This window comes from Nanorana parkeri, unplaced genomic scaffold, assembly GCF_000935625.1.
Source record: "Nanorana parkeri isolate BGI_ZX_2015 unplaced genomic scaffold, ASM93562v1 scaffold217, whole genome shotgun sequence".
Taxonomy (NCBI): Eukaryota; Metazoa; Chordata; class Amphibia; order Anura; family Dicroglossidae; genus Nanorana; species Nanorana parkeri.
Genome location: NW_017306485.1, coordinates 1,050,844 through 1,069,908, shown reverse-complemented (window position 1 = coordinate 1,069,908; position 19,065 = coordinate 1,050,844). Strand labels below are relative to the sequence as shown.

General features: G+C 37.8%; 1 protein-coding gene across 1 annotated transcript in view; it reads right to left on the bottom strand.

Moving 5' to 3' along the window:
* The window catches only part of LOC108786573 (epithelial chloride channel protein-like), a 44,221-nt gene that overhangs the window by 9,562 nt on the left and 15,594 nt on the right, over positions 1-19,065 (bottom strand). The window contains exons 2-11 of the mRNA XM_018555894.1: positions 18,629-18,724; positions 16,245-16,361; positions 13,782-13,919; positions 12,087-12,237; positions 9,938-10,046; positions 9,037-9,205; positions 7,372-7,593; positions 6,782-7,006; positions 4,091-4,274; positions 371-477 (exon numbers count right to left, since the gene is read on the bottom strand). Coding sequence (XP_018411396.1) covers positions 371-477; positions 4,091-4,274; positions 6,782-7,006; positions 7,372-7,593; positions 9,037-9,205; positions 9,938-10,046; positions 12,087-12,237; positions 13,782-13,919; positions 16,245-16,361; positions 18,629-18,724 — 1,518 coding nt within the window. The remainder of the gene's footprint in view (positions 1-370; positions 478-4,090; positions 4,275-6,781; positions 7,007-7,371; positions 7,594-9,036; positions 9,206-9,937; positions 10,047-12,086; positions 12,238-13,781; positions 13,920-16,244; positions 16,362-18,628; positions 18,725-19,065) is intronic.

Below are 19,065 nucleotides of genomic sequence, written 5' to 3'. Positions count from 1 at the left end.
TGTTTTGTTTCTGGGGGGGGGGGGGGGGCAGTCCTGATTTAAGGAAGAGTAGATTTCCTTTTTCTACAAAAAGAAGAGCTTTAGCTTTATTTTATTTTATCCCTGCACATTAGATTGAAGTAAAAAGCATATAGAGTTTTTAAAGGAATTGTAACACTTGCTATGTGCATGAAAACCATTCCCATCCAATATCACTCTTATTTGGTGTTGTGCCCTTCAGTTCACCATGGAGAAAGTGTTTACACTTTTTTATTTAGGAACCTGCCTTATGCATAAGCATCTGTGTTATCTCTATCACCAGGGCCAAAGCAGAACTTACATTAATAATATTAGGTCCCCATGTAATATTAGCATTAGAAAATGTCATCACCTGAATAGTTTGATCAATTTCATTTCCACTTCCAGACTTCATTGCACTAAATGCGTCAATCAAACCATTGGCATCAAGATTATCTGAGGCATAAAAGTTTAATCCACCTAAAAAATGGATAAAGCCCCCAAAATAAAAATATTAATATTAAAACAACAATACATAAACATAAGCAGTGATCAACTACTATATTCAGTCTCGGATACAATATCTGTGCAGGGCAATAACATTTGAGATAGTGGGCCTGCTTTTCTAACAGTTATGCACATTGGCAGTGACAACAATGCCAGCATTTGGCATGCGAAGTACACAGAGATAAGTACAACTAAGGCAGCGTAAGTACGAGCAGTTTACCTATTAATGTTGTTTGCTAAACATTACCTGTTCCAGAGAGCAAATGGGCACCAGCTAAGTGGTGGTTGATCTGGAATCAAGAATATATTTTCTCTACTGTTTTTACTTCTGATCGGTCATTCACTCGGCTGCCCTCGGCAGCTTTGTGAATAGACCCCTATGTTTAACCAGTAAGTCAGTTTGCATTTGCTTTACATGTAGGAACAATGCATTATGATGTGCATAATTACTTTTTGAAGTATGTAAGATACTTACATACTTACAGTGTTCAAAACACTGTAAAAAAAGAAGCCATTGTGCATGCTTTGTAGTTGGTAAAATACTGCACATAAGCAGAGAACGTACACAATTTTATATCTTGCTACTTATGACTGCATGTTGTAATGACTAATACCGTACTTGCATTGCCTTATTTCTTGCAAGTGTAGGTTCTTTGGTGCTACTTCTTTCTTTGGCATATGAAGCTTTCAAACTATAGTGGGCATTAATGGTGCATGGAACAGGCTGCATCTCAATACAGACACAAAAATAGCCTTCTATAGAAGTTCTACAATTTAATGCTCTCTGCAAGAAGCTACTACAACACATGCATAACACCCCTTTTCCATGGGTGCTGTTGAATCCGTTCAGCAGGGGATCCGTGCACAGATCCCCTGTTGACTGGTACAATACAGAACAGATTTCACTCTTGTGACATCTGTGTCTGGAAAAAGCTGAACCAAATGGACCCATGTTAGGTCTATGGGGAGTCAAATGTAAGCGGACATGTCTCTGTTTACATCCAATAACCTCCGATCTGTCACGATCAGGTCCGCCAAAATGGAACTCTGTTCCGTTTTTTTCCAGACCTAGATAGAGTGGCGAGTAAACAGATGTAAAAGGACGTTTACATCTGGCTGCCAATAAAGTTATATTGGGTTTCTGATCAGATCCATCGAAAAAATTGACAAGTGGATCTGACTGCCCATGTGAAAGGGTGTGAGGTTCTACCAGATTAGTTAAAGAGTTTACATCCCCTAAATATGTGATCATCTGCTTGCTTGTGCAGACGCACAACAAAGGAATGACTATAGTTTAGTCCTCATTGCAGGCAGTGGTTTCAGCTGAGAGTGTTGAATCATTCAAAAAGCATTTGGACAATTTCCTCAGAGACCGTAACAGGGATACAGGTACCCTTAAAAACAAGATCACACAGGGACTTACACACACGCATACACATGCAGAATCACATGCATACACGCAATAGGTTGAACTTGATGGATTGTGTCTTTATTCAACTTCAAATACTATGTAATTATGTAACTATGTGGTAAATCAAACATTTAGTAAATCAGAGTCATTGTAATTGCTAATATTCCCTGCCTCTAGTGGCTAATCTACAAATCTCTAGATCTATGCAATAATGACATTATGAAAGAGCAAGCATGTAAAACATTGAAGTCACAATAAAAATTACTTTTAAGTTAGCACTGCAAAATAAAATTATCAAAAATTGTGCTCGCTTCAAATTTACTAAACGAACCCTTTACAGTAAAAAAAAGAAAAGTATACAAGCGTAAATACAGAAATGTAATTACACCTGCATAGATAAAGGTGTAATTACATATTATAGATAATAACACATGATATACATTCAGCCATATATCGTACATATTATCACTTTTCTATCTTAACTTTGTGAATAAAAATAAATAACTGTTAACCATTAATAATAATATTGCTAAATTCTTGCTGTGTGCATTAATAATATACAGTAGATTATTTTTTGTACGTTATATATATATAAACTAAATATATTTTTAATTAAATAATCCATGTTATAAAAAATCAAAATGTTTTTTCCACTGCATTTGTGTGAAGTAGCATATATTCTGTCCCAAATATTATTAATACTTTTATTACATTTTAAAATGAACCTATACTCCATACAACTTCTACTTTTAGTAAAAGACTTGTCTAAGAGCAGGCAATGCAAGATGTCTACTATTACCTATATTAGCCAGAAAAAAAACCTCTTCCACGCCTTTTTTATTTTGTGTTTCTTTATAAAATGTAAAGATCTAGCTAACCAATGAGTTCAATTTGTATCCAGTCAGACAGGACCATGCAAAATCTATTTGCTGGTAGATCTACAGAGACTTGGGGTACACAGACTAGATTTTCCTTATAACAGCAACAAGGTCCAATGGGAACACCAGACTTGAAGACAGGAGATCAAAACATGGAAAAAAAAACATTCCATATGTGGCTGTAATTATGAGAGGATCATGACCTTATATCACATTACTATGGGGTCTATTCACGAGGCAGCCTAAGGATCTAGCCGTAGCTTCGGCCGATCCTTCGGCTACCTTCGGCCCCAGGGCCCCTTCGGTTCAGCAGAAACCGAAGGGCTGCTGTACAGGCTATTCACTATAGCCCGTACAGCTCCCAAAGTCGGCCGGGCGGATCAGCCGAGTCGAAGGCATATGATCAACTGAGCTGATGTGACAGCCGAAGCGGCCATTGGCCGGCCGACAGCCTGCTTCTGACAGCTGGGCGGAGCCAGCCGTGATCTTATGGTTGGCTCCGGCCACTTGCAGAGAGATCAGCGTCCCTGGTTACCAGCTAACCAGGGACACTGATCTTCAGATAGCCTAACTCTCTCGGGCGCTCCGGGAGACTCCCGCTCCCGGTCATCCAGCAGAGAAACACTGTTTTTTTCTTTTGTTTGTTTTTTATTCTGACACGGAGCCGTGTTAGAATAAAAAAAAAAAATAATTTCACCATAGGAATACATTGCTAGATTCCTATTGGCTATTTCAATTTGCAATAGCCAATAGCAAACTAGCTATTGCGCCCACTCTCTGCTGCAGTTCTCCATCAGGTCCGCACTAGTGATTGACAGCAGCAGAGGGCGGGTACAATAGCCAGTTTTCTATTGGCTATTGCAAATTGCATTAGCCAATAGAAATCTAGCAATGCATTCCTATGGCCAAATTTTTTTTTTTTACAGCAGCAGAACCACCGGCCAATAGGAAACTGTTGGGCAGAGCTAGCTGTCATTGGTAGCTCTGCACAATCGTTTTTTATTTTTCTAATTTTTTAACTTCTTTTCTGTTCTGCTCGGTCCCACAGAGAGACGGAGCAGAACAGCCGAAGTGTTGCATCTTCACTGGCCTTATAATTCAGTTTTAGATTATCATATGTAAGCTCTTATAAATGAAGAGCAAATCCTCATAATTGCCCTTTTGTCAGCTTATAATGTGATTGGATCTCCATTTATCCATGTGCCTGTTTTGGTACTTTGTTAATATTGACAGTTATGATACTGGGTTATTTAAATGAATATGCATATTAATGAAGTAAGAAAAAAAGAAAACTTACCAGTTGCTTCTGTAACTTGTTCGAGTGCCGCGGCAGCACTTGGTCCTAGAGCTATCACATGAATTATTACCCCACTGCTTATTAAATTAGAATAGCAGGCAGTAGGGAAGCTTGAATCTTCTCCATCTGATAGCAAAACAAGTTCTGTACCATAAGATGACTTATCCTGGGTTCCTTTATTTACCTGGAAGTTATTAAATATGAGAAATTCAAAACATTCCAAGAATTACTATAGAGTTCTGATGTATTCCTTACCATTGTTTAGTCAGGCCTGTGGACAGTAGGGCATCTATTACATCCTATACATCTTTAAGGCTTTGATTAGAGTAGACCAGTGGCTGTGTTATCTAACCATGCCATAGGTGTACTTCTAGCAAAGTGATATACCTTTAAACTGTTTTATACTGTTCAGGCAGAGGGCACAGAGCATACTGTTAGCTTACCTATTCTAGCAGTGGTCAAAGTATCTGTGCCCTGCTAGTATACATGTCTCTGTCACACAGAATGGGTGGTATTAGGTGATTTTCATTAGCGTGTAGTTTGCTTCATGCATTGCCCTCAAATGATGCCACCTGCATGATAATGAAGAGGACAATGAGGTGTATGTCTCCGGCAACCAGGCTGCTGATAATGAAAATGCATGATGCTGAATGTTATCCAGACTGGATGTCCGTCAGTGGAAATAGGCCTAATTGAAGCTTTGGGAAGACAAGGAGAGCAGCCCAGTGGCATGCTGAAAACAAAGTTAATTCTAAGAGCCTTGCATCTTCAAAAACATTATCAAACAAATTGGAAATGGAATCTCGTGTATTTCCAAGATGACACAGTTCATGATACAAATTCAATTCAGTTTCCCCGAACTGCGAACACAAAGTTCAGGTTGAAATCTACCTCGACCTGAATTTGAACCGCATCCCTATTATAAGTAAAAAACTTTAACTTTAGTACTTGTTTAGTGTATGAAATGTGCCAAGCATTTTTAACCCCTTCGTGACTGACGACGTGGAATATAACATGGGTGCAAAAAATGAAAAAAGGGCCTCAGTCATGAAGGGGTTAAATAAGAAAAAAACCTCTATTTTTTTGGCATTTGTGATGGAAATTATGTTGCCTTCAGTTTTCTGAATGTCAAGATGTATTCCATAGTATTTTATTGCCTCTAATTCCCCCACCTCCTGGTCACTAGAAACCTCAAACATTTTTCTAATGTTGGGGTCACATGACTGTGTAAACTCCTTTTACCACCTACTTAGGGCAGAAGGAGGAGTGTAGTAATGCACATGTCATACAATAGTGACTGATAGACGAACTACATCTAGAATTCAGCTTTGTAGCAAAACTTTAGTGCACATTTTAAAATTTGAAAGGAGGAAGGTTTTTGTATTGCAGAAGAGACATACTATGACTGCAATAAAGGATCTTACCCTCCGCCTCACAAACTTATGAAATGTGTTAACAGACAGGGTAGAATTTCCCAAATAGCTTATCAGTGTGTTGGGATTACACAGTTGCTGGTCACACAGAAGGGTTAATTTATAAAAGTTCCGCCCTGCTATACATTGACACAACATTAGCGCCCCAAGATGTCGCTGAGGAGTATGAGAAATTCCTACCTTCATAAGCGCCATCTAGTGCAAACAGTATCTTGTGTGGGACTTTTATAAATTAACCATAGTATGCAGGTTTGCCAGTAGGTGTTCATTTCAAGTATCTGACAAATTTTGCATGCATTTTTTTATTTCCTTTACGTATTTATTTATTTATTTTTTCAGCGCTGTGTGAGTACCCAAGTTATCTTGAGATATAGCTTAACTCATATGTTATACACATCCTGTTGCATTATTTGTTCCACTTAGATCTAGAACATTTTTACTTGCAATGTCAATGCCTTTAGATATTATAACATTTTATACTAATTTCCTATCAAGCTTGCACGTGCATTTTTTATATGGCACCAACATTTAATGGAGGGACTTCCAGAGTGCACAGAATCATTTGCATCAGTACATGTCTCTGAAGGAGCTCACTGTCTACTAACCATACTCTCTACAGTCAATTTGGTCAGATAGGTAAATTAACTTACTAATATGTTTCTGATAGAAAACTAGAACACCCAATGGAAACTCTGCACAGGGAGAGAACATTCAAACTCCATGCAACTAGTGTCCATGCTGTGGCTTGGAAATGCTAACCAATCAGGCATCAATAACCGCACTTTAGGCAATCAAAACAAGAGTTCTTTAAAAAAGGATTCAAATTTTTTACATATGTGCCTGACTTTCAAAATGTTGCAAAAGATTTGCAACTTATTATTATTAATATTATTATTTTTTATTATTTGGGCAGCACAGTGACGCAGTATTGTTTAGCGCTTCTGTCTTGCAGCACTGGGGTCCCTGGTTTGAATCCCAGCCAGGTAACTATCTGCAAGGAGTTTGCATGTTCTCCCTGTGCTTGTGTGGGTTTCCTCCGGGTACTCTGGTTTTCTGCCACACTCAAAAGACATGCTGGTAGGTTAATTGGCTCCTGTCTAAATTGGCCCTGTATGTGAGATGGGGACCTTAGATTGTAAGCTCCTTGAGGGCAGAGACTGATGTGAATGTGCAACTATGTAAAGCGCTGTGTAAATTGCTTGCGCTATATAAATACCTGTAATAAAATAAATAAATAAATATTAAAAAAGCAACTTACATCAATTCCCTTCATTAGTCCAGAACAAATATTTGTTCCTCCACCTGCTGTCCGAGGAAGAAGTGCTTTAAGTTGGTTTCGTTGCTGATCACCAATTACTTGAACTAATGAAGAAAGTACTGTAGCCCCACTTTCAAATTTAACAATTCCAACATATGATCCTTGTTCTACAATCTGAATGAGAAATACTTCTGCAGCCTGGTACAGCCTTCCAATGCGATTAGCCTGTAATTAATAAGTTAGTATTAATCCAATATTTATGTTTCTTCCTACATAGAAGCATGCATACTATACATACACTGGGATCTGTTTAGCACTAGTTAGCAAACTCTCCAGTATGCTTTTCAGTTGTAGGAGGAAACCTGATAACCTGGAAAAATTCCATTCACACATGAAGCAGACATACAGTACAAACCCCAGATAGCTTCCTGAGATGAATCAACCCTAAGGCCCCAGTAATGTAAAGCAACATTTCAAACTAATATTCTCTTGCTGCATTCTATATTGATTTTAAGCTAATACTTGTTCAGGATCATATCAATAAAAATCTAAATGTACACAGATTATCCTAATAAATAAAAGTTTCTTACACCGCCCATGCTTCCTGAGACATCAAGTACTAGAGTCACCACTCGGTCTGAAGCCTGCAGCAATGAGAAGGTGGGTACAGGAATTGTGGCAGTTGCTGGTGGTGTGGAAATAATATCAGTGGAGCTCTTGATCACATCCCATGTACTGCGGTAGTTGCACATCCTGTTCTGTAAATTTGGTGCCTCTGCATTATGATTAGTGCCGTCACAAAATGCAGTTACCTAAAAAATATGAATGGATATCAAATTACTATGAAAAACCTCACTAACATTATGTGCATACAAACTGAAAACATACTATAACACCACCATGACTAAAGAAAAAAATTTGATGTGGTTACTAACAGTTCTGAGTCCTTCAGCAGTCCCCAACATGAATAGTTATCAATGATTGTTGTAATACTGTGACACAATAACAAATCCAGACTCCTGTGGGTTATCATTTTTTTCACCCGAGATTCACCTAACGTTTACCCAAGATTTACATATTTTTCTAACTGAATCTTAGGTCAAAAACATGTAAATCTTGGGAACACTTTGTGTAAATCATGGGTGAAAACAACAAAAAGACCAATCCAATGTCTTCTGAAATAATGCATAATAAGCAATCCTTTAGACTTACAATGAGCTATAACAGCTCTAGACTTTTTCTTACAGAGGGGAATGGCTTGAAATTGTTTTAGGTTTTTATTGTTTTCTTTGTCAGACAGAAAAGGAAGGTTTTAGACAGAAAAGGAAGTAATTGGAAATGTCACCAATGGGGACACAGGAAGCAATATAATCCTGTAAGAGTTTCAAACTCTTCCTCATTCTGCCCAGAACCAAATCTAATCTGTGGTTGATAGTTGATATATTGAGAATCACTGTTTTGGTAAATCCTAACTGAACAGGTGTAATTGGCATTCTATTTGTCAGCATGTATCGGAAGGCGAACAACAGCCGATTAGCATATCAGCAGCAGTCTGAAAACCAGGAAACAAATACAAAATCATATACTACATATGATAACTTAACAACAGCACCTTCATTGTGTTATATGTATAGATTATCAAAAATTGGTATTATAATGAATATTAGTGTATAAAGCATTCTTACAGCATAACAAAACATGAACCATGGCCTTTCATCCTCCAAGAGGCTTCAGCTGCTTGACAAAGGGTAACTTTCCCAAAAATGTGTTGACTAGTAAACAACATACACAGGAAGTGAGAAGTGGATCTTTAGCAGTTCGGTTGGTTAGCTTCGCAGTTAGCTGAGCTGCGGAGTGGACCATGCGGCAGAATTAAGTATACAGAATGCTATTACCATCCACCTAGGACTGTAAAAAAGGAAGTCCAGGATTCCAGCATAGAGGAATGCCACTGGCTATGGTATTGATTGCTCTAAAGGACTCACTGTTTTGTTTTTATGTTTTCTCTTGTTTTTATGTTTTTCATTACATTTCATAGAGAAGAGAATAGGTTATCTACTCCTGTCTTTCTGACCCACATTACAGCCTAACTAATGTCACAACAATCACAGGTATCAGACAACAATCAGCTAATTTCTTTAAGTATGACACTGGTATGTAATATACTACTGTATATGACATGTTACATGGAATAACTATAATTATACTGCACTGCTGATTATAGCCATTTTAATACCTTGCCAAGACATACTTACATCACTCAGTGCCTGTAAATACATTATAGATTCTTTAGAAGCTTGACTTTTATCAGGTAGAAAAGCACAGCTGTCGTCATATAGTCCAGTATTTCCATTAATGTTGCAATTACATTTGGCACCGGTACATTTTTCTTCCTGGTAAATACCATTAAGTCCAACTGGACATCTGTTAAAGACATAGCAAGAAAAGTAAAGAACTGAGTTGTACCCAAATGGAGCCATTTTTGAGAAGAATAGCAATTCTTGTCTACAAGTGATGTTCTGTTTCTAGCAGGATCTCACTAGTACTCAATTTATTGCAGAGTGTATGTATGGTCACAAGTTGTTTTTAGTTTTGGATGAAGTGTGGAAGGTTTGGATCCTCCCCACTGGGGGAATTCACTCTCTCTCTATTTGCCTTGTTGACCACCACCCCTAGGACAGAAAGTGATGAAGATATCCAAAGTTTTACAGTTGTCACTGTACTATGAAGAGGGGATAATCTTCCAATGGGGATATCTGTTCTAGTCATGACTGTTTACGAGGGATTTCTTCCTACTTTGGAGAGATTCCCAGTCACCTCCTGGCTTTTTAAATAGGCAAGAATGCTGTAAAAGGAAAATCTCTTTACGCACACAAATAAAACACAGCATTAACCATTTTATGCTTTTCTTCTCCAAAAAATAAACTTTTACCTATAGTCTGGCTATAGATACAAATTTGCAGGAGGGCATTGGTCCGGTTGTAGCATGTGGCTAGAATTCTGCTTTAAATCAATCTTTGCGGAATTCGTTAATGGTTTCTAAGGCAAACTATCAAATCCCTTCGGTTAGTCTTAAAAATATGCAGTGTGTGCATATACAGAGGGATAAATGGAGATTATATATTTGATGATTGATAAATACTGCAGAACATGTACCTTGTAGCTTCTATTGTAAGACCACTTGAAATGTAGAAGGGAACATCATTATTGTATTCATCAAAGACGCCCCACCTCAAATGAGCCCATTCATGAACGAATACTCTTCCTGCAAAGAGAACAGGGATGAAATATGAGAACCACTATTTCAATTTGCCCATAACCTTACTTATCTTCATTCACCTTGTGGTAAACTTGACCCTTCCAAACTAATTCTTTGAGTACCCACTTGCCCCCCGGTGAGAATAGAAGCAGGAGATAGTTGGGGCCAGGTGAGGTATGGAAGTTGTCTTATGCTGTTCCGGGTGTATACTATTTGTATGCTGTGTGAAATTTGCACTTACCTAATGTTAACAGTGTCCATGCATAGATGCAAAAAACAAAAAGCAAATAGTTTGCAAAGGTACTACATTCATTATTTCAGGTTAAAGGAAACCTGTAATGAAGATATATGGGTTTGCCTTTCCTGACCTTACCTTTTGAAAGTACTAGTTCCCTGGCCATCATACCGATAAACTAATTTCAATACTTTTTGAGTTACTGACCTGGAACAAATATGTACATAACTTATGACCTCAATGGCTACATCCTTGTTCCAGGCCAGAGATTCAAATTGTATTAAAGCCACAGACAGCCAGAAAACTACCATTTACAAAAGGAGGTCAGCAATTAATTCCTTCATATTTCTTTTAGTACTGGTTACCCTTAAAGTGCAACTGAAGCCAAAACTTTTTTTTAGTATTAGATTTAGAGTGGAGAAGGTTTAGACCACCTGTTAGATTTGTATTGCTGTCACCCTCTCTACTGGTGAATCTAAGATTCGGGGTTATCATAAGAACATGAATAGATGGTAAATCTTCCAATAAGGACACTAGTTCTGGTGACCCTGCTGACCAGCTAGGATTTCCCTCACTTTGGGGAGGATTTGCTTTTCACTTCTTCTAATGAGACAGTGAAGGTAAATCTCCCCAATGGGAAACAGATAAAAAAAACTGACAGGGGTTACAACCCTCTACTCTATTCAAAACTTTAAAAAAATTGCTTTAAGGTATATCTATATGCAAAATAAAAAAATACAAATATGTTAAAGCATGTGAAAAGAATTTACAATTTAAAAATCTTCATCAGAATCAAAAGTATTTATTTAAGCTATCCATCACACATGATAACACAGAGATCCCATGCAAGGGCAACCGCTTATGCATTTCACTGCTTAGGCTTATTAAGAGTAGGCCTAAGCGGTGAAAAGTGTAAGAGTTTGCCCTTGCATGGGATCTCTGTGTTACCATGTGTGATGGATATCACAAATAAATACCGTTAATTCTGATGAAGATTCACGGACTGAGGATGTTTATGTGGAGCTATTCTAGGCAACAGTGAGCCTTTTGTCTAGCACCTATGGGATTGTGCTGTTTAGCCAGGGCTTGGAATTTTGGAGCAGCGGGTTTCTTTACTTTTAAGAGTGCCAGAGCGTGTTTAATATTTTTTGAATCGCTATCTGGATTTGTAAATCTTCAATTGTTGATATTCTTGTAGAACAGAGCAAGTCTGGGGACCCCCCAAAATTCTAAAAAAAGCACTCTACCACAGGACTAGGCAACTTTTGCACTCCAGATGTGGTGAAGCTACAAACCGCACCATGCCTCTGCCTCTGGAAATGATGCATGTGGCTGGCTATAAGATGCTTCTCACTGTCATTACAAGTAGCCATTGTTGATGAAGGTTGATGAATAATGACTTCCTTTTTGTAGAGAAAAGGTATCGGGTATCGCGCCTTTCCTATACAAGTGCTGAAATTAAACAGCAGTGAAAAGGTGACAGGGACTGTTTTGTGGCAGCAATGGACAGATCTATTGCTTCCCAAAGCTGGTCTCAAAGTCTATAAATCCAATAACACCTAACAAGTAATCTGACTGTGATACATGGCCACAACAACAAATGTAGCTGTCTTCTGAAGCTTTTATATCATTGCACATTGGACCTTTTATCACAGCCTTAATAGTTATTTTGCAAGACACTACAAAGGTCAATGATATTCATCAATTAAACAGGTTTCAGTTTTCAGCCAGTTAAGATTCTTAGAACACTGAACATTTTTTTAATGCTGTGCAAATAATTTGTGATAGATTAATAAGTATTGAATTGTTACCTCGTGCTCCGTATACAGAGATCAGTTTGTTATCTATTAAGAACTCAGGGGTGAAATGAATGTATCGGCCTTTTTCGCCACACTGTCCATATTGTAATGTGTATGGGTCATCTCCATAACTCACGTGTCGTGCAGCAATGAGAACATCTGCCTAATGATAAAGAGACAATGGTTATATTAAAAAAAAGTTACAATCCGCATACCTACATAAGTGAAATGTAAAGAGACTTTCCACGCATTAAAGCCCACCCCCGCCCCATTTATACTGACACTCCCCACACACCCCCTGCCACTTCGTTCCTTCATCAGGGTTGCTGTAGATAATTCAGTGCTTCCAAGTATGTGACCGCATGTGACCTCCTCCCATAATGCAGTGCTGGGACCTGAATAGCCAATAGCCAGCATTGAACAGTGTCTCATGAGGGAGGCGTCATATCATAAACCTTGAACATCGTCCAAGTTGGAGCTTACACACTTGTGGAAGAAAAGAGCAGCAGATAAGCACAAGTGAAGGTGAATAGAAGTGGATCGGAGTCTCTGAGATTCTTTGCATTCTTTGAGTTGCATTTTCAGAGCACAGCAGGATGCACCCAGAGAGCCTTTAAAGTGACACTAAACTCAGGAGTTAAATCTTAAATTTGCATTCAAGTACCTTAACTATTAACAAAAATGTATCTTATTTGTGTATAATTCAGCTGTAGATCCTCAAATCATCTCTGAATTCATGCTGACACTTTTCTTCCTTCTGGAGGGTGGTATGTTTGTTATTCATGGTCCCTGTGTGTGTTGTAAAGTAGCCACTGCTTCAAGCTCACTCCTGTGGTGGACTGTAATCTCATGTTCAGTTTAATAATTTGTATTGAGATTGTAGTCCATCACAGGAGTGAGCTTGGAGTGGTGGCTACTTTACGACACCCACAGGGACCAAGGGGAACAAAAGTAGCCCCCCTCCAGAAGGAATGACAATGTCAGCACCAGTTCATAGATGATTTGAGGATCTATAGCTGAATTGGTGCTGACACTGTCCTTCTTTCTGGAGGGTGGCTATTTTTGTTCCCCATGGTCCCTGTGTGTGTTGTAAAGTAGCCACCACTCCAAGCTCACTCCCGTGATGGACTACAATCTCAATACAAATTATTAAACTAAATATGAGATTGAAGTCTATCACAGAAGGGAGCTTGGAGTGGTGGCTACTTTACAACAAACACAAGGACCATGGGGATCAAAAGTAGCCACCCTCTAGCAGGAAGGAAAGTGTCACCATGAATTCAGAGATGACTTGAGGATTTACAGCTGAATTGGTTAAGGTACTTGAATGCATTTTTAAGATTTAACTTCTGAGCGTAGTGCCAATATAAGGTGATATACTAGGCAAGGAACATTTACAAAGCACATTGTTTACTCCTTCAATGTAATGCATTAAGTAGAATTGCTATTTAAAATGCTTTTCTACAAAATAGCAAAAGGAGTGATTCACTAAAGAGTATATGCCTTGGCAGACAAACCGCCTCCTGAATGGCGGGCAGCCACTGCTTCACTGCCCTCTGAAGAGTGATCCACTGTGGATTGTTTTTCAGAGGGTGGTGGAGACTGCAACCAATGTGAATGAAGCCTAAGTGAAGGACCCCTTTACATTATTATATTCATCATAATAAAATCTATTTCCGTATGTGTTAAATCCCCAAACATTCTCACCTTATCATATGTTTCTGTTCTAACTTTTTCATATGTTTTCTTTGACCAGGTAAATGGTATTAATATTTTTGCACTCCGTATGAACAGCCTGTTTTGTGTTGCTTGGAATAAATAATTTGATGCATCGTTAATCATGTCCTTGAAAGAAAGAAAAATATATATATATATATATTATTGTCATTGTAAATAGACACACAGTTCAAACTAGTAAATAAACAATATTTATATGCAGTCTATAGCTTTGTGGATTATTGGGAGTTCTATGTATGGCTCCTTGAGCTGGTTGATTGCTGTATTTTCCAATCACATTTTATCAATAACCTAGATCTCCAAGACACTATCAACTGAACTGGACTATGGACAGATGTCTTACTCATTTAAAGAATCCAGCCATAAAACAAAACATGATGATTGCCTAATGTTCAGTCGGACATGGCTGTTGTAAAAATTAATGTTTAAAGGTCATAAAGAATCATGTTTAATACAAGATAATGTATTCCTAACCCTTGTATGTATCTAAATTGAGTATTTATTTATTTAGCTATAAAAATTGGATTACAACAATGGAGTTCTACATAAAAAGTCCACCTGGGATGTCAGTGCTGATGATGGGCTTACAGACGACTATAAATAGGGATTTTGATTGGGTGATATCAATTAGTTTACCTAATAATCTTGTGTTCTCCTGATACACGCATATTCTCTTATATACATGCCTCTGTAATGATGCAGCACTTGCTACAGATCGAATAGGAATTGCTAGAAAATTCCAAACCTAGTTGGCTCAGAGATCAGCAACAGTCCAGTCAAATGATAAATATGTACTTCACCTAATATACATAACCACTATTCTGTGCATGTTACAAATTCTTCCCATTAGACCTCATTGGCAGTGAAGCTGGGCATTGAATACAATAAAGAAATTCTCCAGTCTGCCAGAATTCAAAGGCTAGAAGTTGCAATTTATTCTAGCAAATACATGTGAGATTGTAACAAACTCTACATTTCCATATCATGGGGCAACCTCTGGATGTCTAGCACTAAGCCTTTGGTCCTTTTTTTACATGGGTGCCATCCATTCTGATCAGCAGAGAGATCTGTGCACCGATTCCCTGCTGATCGGAGAACAGAACAGATGTCACTCTTTTGACATCCATGTTCATTCAGTTTTATCCTCCATCTTGTGCTGTACAGACCCATGTAGGGTCTATGGGGGTTGGATGTAAGATGACGTGTGTCCGTTTACATCTGCTTACCTCCTATCTATTATGATCGGGTCTGCCAACCTAGTCCATTTACATTAGGCTGCCCATAGAGTTACACTGGGCTTCCAACCAAGAAGCCTGGCTAAAAAAACTGACAGTTAGATCTGATCGAACTGCCCATGTGAAAGGGCCCTTTGTGTTTAAAATGTGTGCTACTAGATTGTAAGCTCTCATGAGCAGGGCCCTCCTAATCCTAATGTACTGAAATCATATTGTAACTGTACTGTCTCCCCCATTTTGTAAAGCCCTGCAAAAACTGTTAGTGTTATATAACTCCTGTATAATAATAATAACAATTTAATTTGTAACAATCCATAGATGATTTCAATATTCTCTAAAACGACAGAAAACATTTCTGTTAGCTATTAATATCACCGTTTCTGTCTAGAGAAAGGACTCGATCCACAAAGCTAAAACACCCGGCTAAGGATCCTTGTTTTCAAAAAAAGTGACAGTTATTTTCAGATGATTCTAATGAGATTTGAAAATTACAGTCACATGGCTAAAAATAAAGATTCTTATCCCTGTGTAAAGCTTCATGAATTGAGCTCAAAGCCTGATTTACAAGTATGCCCGCTCTGTTAAGACTGTAGCGTTTTATTGTTTGTTTGTCATCTGAAAAGCTAGGCCGTTTCTAAACAAGTCTTTGTTGTATTATCTGATCCTGGATGTAAAAAAAGGAAATTAAAATAAATGTGGACAAAGGAGGATGGCCCCTCAAAAGCATTATGCATTTGTTGTGTAGATTTCACTTTATGTATTAAAACTTCAACTTTCTTTATTTGTAAGTAACTCTGAATATTTAAGTTTAAACTTTTTAATAGCTCTGACAATCTTCTTCCAAATCCCACTTCTGCATGAGTAAACCAAGATTAATTGTTGTCCATGTTGTGAACAGACACGGCGGCTATCAGCCCACCCTACTATACAGGTTGCTATATAAATTCTAGTAATTTTTTTTTACCTGTTAAATATATAATATTTTTAATATTTTAATATAAGAAATGCTATAGTAAAACATTTTTGAAAATGTGTTTTGTATTTGCATGTGATGTTTCATCATCAAATTCTAATCATCAGTAATGATATGGATGGATAAACTACATTGCTAATTTATATACGGTACTTATAATCAATAAATGAAAGACAGATACACAGATAAATAGATACAGTACAAACCCATCTTAACAAAAGTTACCTTTATGCTGTCAATAATTTTTGCATTTTCAGGGATTCCAGGATTGATTGCAAAGACTATATCTTCGTAGCCTCCATTGTTAAGTTTCACTAGGGAACCACTACCGAAGGAAAGAGCCTGAGATAGTAAAAGCAAAGATAAAACACTGCAGAGTGTCATCTTAACCAGCTACTCACAACTACTGTTCGTGGATGTATTTTTATACCCTATATATAATTTGTGCTATCAGGCAACCTGAATGGACTTTAATATCGGATGCTGACTTTTTTCTTTGTTTATGTTATCTTTTCTTTTGCAATGCAAAAAAATTTTCAGTTTATTACTCATTATATCTTGACATAGACAAGTGCTGCAATAAGGAAACAACAAGGGTAATACAAATGAGGATGATTATTTCAATAACTGCTAAAAAATAAAGATTTATCTGTGCTTTTAGTTAGTCATTAAAGTACATCTAAACTCAAAACTTTTTTATTTTTATAATTTTCGATAAAGCATTGAACGGTCAGCAAACCTATCTTTTTTTTTTGCTGTCTATGTCACCGAGGCTGGAAGTTAGGGTAAAGGTACAAGAACAGGGGAAATCTTCCAATGAGGACTCTTGTTCTTCTGACAACTATCTAATAATTGGTTTCCCTCACCAGGGAGATTTGTCTCACTTTTACACAAATAAGTGTCACGCTCCCAAGAATGTTTTTTAAAGGGTTTGTTATTTTGTAATGTTGCCCTTAAAGCCGCATGAACAGACCTTCTACCCAATGTATGTTTTTTGTTTTTTTTTGCATAGGTACGTGTTCCCTGTGACAGTACCCAGCTCTTCAGTGCTTTTTTGACAGTAGTTTGCCTATTAGCCCTAAAAATGGCAAGAATTTAACAACACAATTGCCTCCCTTCCTACCTATACACTTTAATAAGATCTATGGGATTCAGATCTGGACTCATTGCTGGCCAGTCCAGTACTCTCCAGCGCTTTGTCTGAAACCATTTTTAGGTGCTTTTTGGTGTGTGCTTTGGGTCATTGTCCTGCTGTAAGACCCATGACCTCTGATGGACACCGGGCCCTACATTGCAGCTCAGAATTCATTGGTAGTCTTCAAATTTCATAATGCCATGCACACAGTCAAGACACCCAGTGCCTGAAGCAGCAAAGCAACCCCAAAACATCAGTGAACCTCCACCATGTTTGACTGTAGGGACTGTATTTATTTCTTTAAAGGCCTCATTTCTTTTTCTGAAAACAGTAGAATGATGGGCTTTACCAAAAAGCTGTAATTTTGTTTTTTTTATCCACAGCACATTCTCCCTAAAGGATTTTGGCTTCCTCAGGTAAGTTTTGGCAAACTCCAAATCTTTTTTATATTCTGTGTCAGCAGTTGGGTCCTCCTGGGTCTCCTACCATTGCATCACATTTCATTCAGATGGCAAAGTATAGTGCGAGCTGACACAGTTGTACCCTGTGCCTGAAGGTTTACTTGAATTTGTCTGGAAGTTGATCGAGGGTCATTATCCACTATTCAATCGTTTGTTGCAATCTTTGATCAATTGTTCTCTCTCGCCCACGTCCAGGGAGATTAGCTACAGTGCCATGGGCTGTAAACATCTTGACAATGTTGCAGACAGTGGATACAGAAACATTAGGATCTCTGGAGATGGACTTGTAAACTTGAGATTGTCCATGCTTCTCCCCAAAAACTTGGAATGCAATTATTTCTTGCAATTTGGAGAAGGTGCCAATGATTTTGTCCAGTCCATTTTTTGGAGTTTTTTGCGAGAAACGTTTCAGATTTGGCCTTTTTTTTTTTCTAACTTTTTTGTGTCATACCAATACAAACAAAAGATTTAACTCCTGAGTTTAGTGTCACTTTAAACTGTCCTTGTAAATTTATGTAGGTGCAGCTAAGCAGAAGATAGGGTAGCACAGCATCAACATATGATTAGAAAAAGATTTCTTGCCTCTCTGGTATCTAAGCATTTATCTGAATGCAATCATTCTGAGACAGATCTAAGATTTAAAGTATTGAATGACATCCCACATATAAGAAGAGGGGGAGATAGGGTATTGATGCCGAAGGAGCATGAGATATGGTGGGTTAATAGATTAGGGACATTGGGTCCTACAGGTTTAAAAGATTATAATGTTTGTCTGTATTTGTAACTACTGAGCAATGAGTAATGTGATAGATACTGGACTGTCAGAACCATTCATCCTCTAGAGATATGTATTTTTTTTTCCAGTTGCCTTGACTTCCATAAGTCCAGTTGCCTTGATTTATTTTTTACAGCCTTGACCTGGATGAATGAGAACATTCACAGACACAATGCTAAAAAAAGCCTTTGTAATTATAGTAGTATGACCCAGAGTGTGCCAGGGGGGAAATGTGTACATGTTTACCGTCTATAGCACCAACACAGTTTGGGAAGTTCCAGTAATCTAAAAATTGTTGTGCGACCGCTTGCCATTCTGCTTCATCCTGGGAAAACTGAAATTAAAAAAACAATTGTTAATTACTTGTTGTGAATGTCACATAACCAACTTTATCCCTTATTGTTTACACAGAATTCCACAGTTCAAGAAGCACATCCTACACCAGCTCTACAAGGACCTAGATCTAGCAAGAAAAGGAAAAATTCAGGTGATGCAACAACATAATTTCTAACACATGGTGCAAAGAAAAAACGATGACTGTGATCACTTTGCAGCCTTTGCCACTAACAAACTTAAAAATGACTGAAGAGCAAAAAATTTGTTGTTGCAGGTGCTTACAAGGGGTCTGCAAGAGGATATAACCAAAAACACTATTTTTTTTTTTTTTTTTTTTTT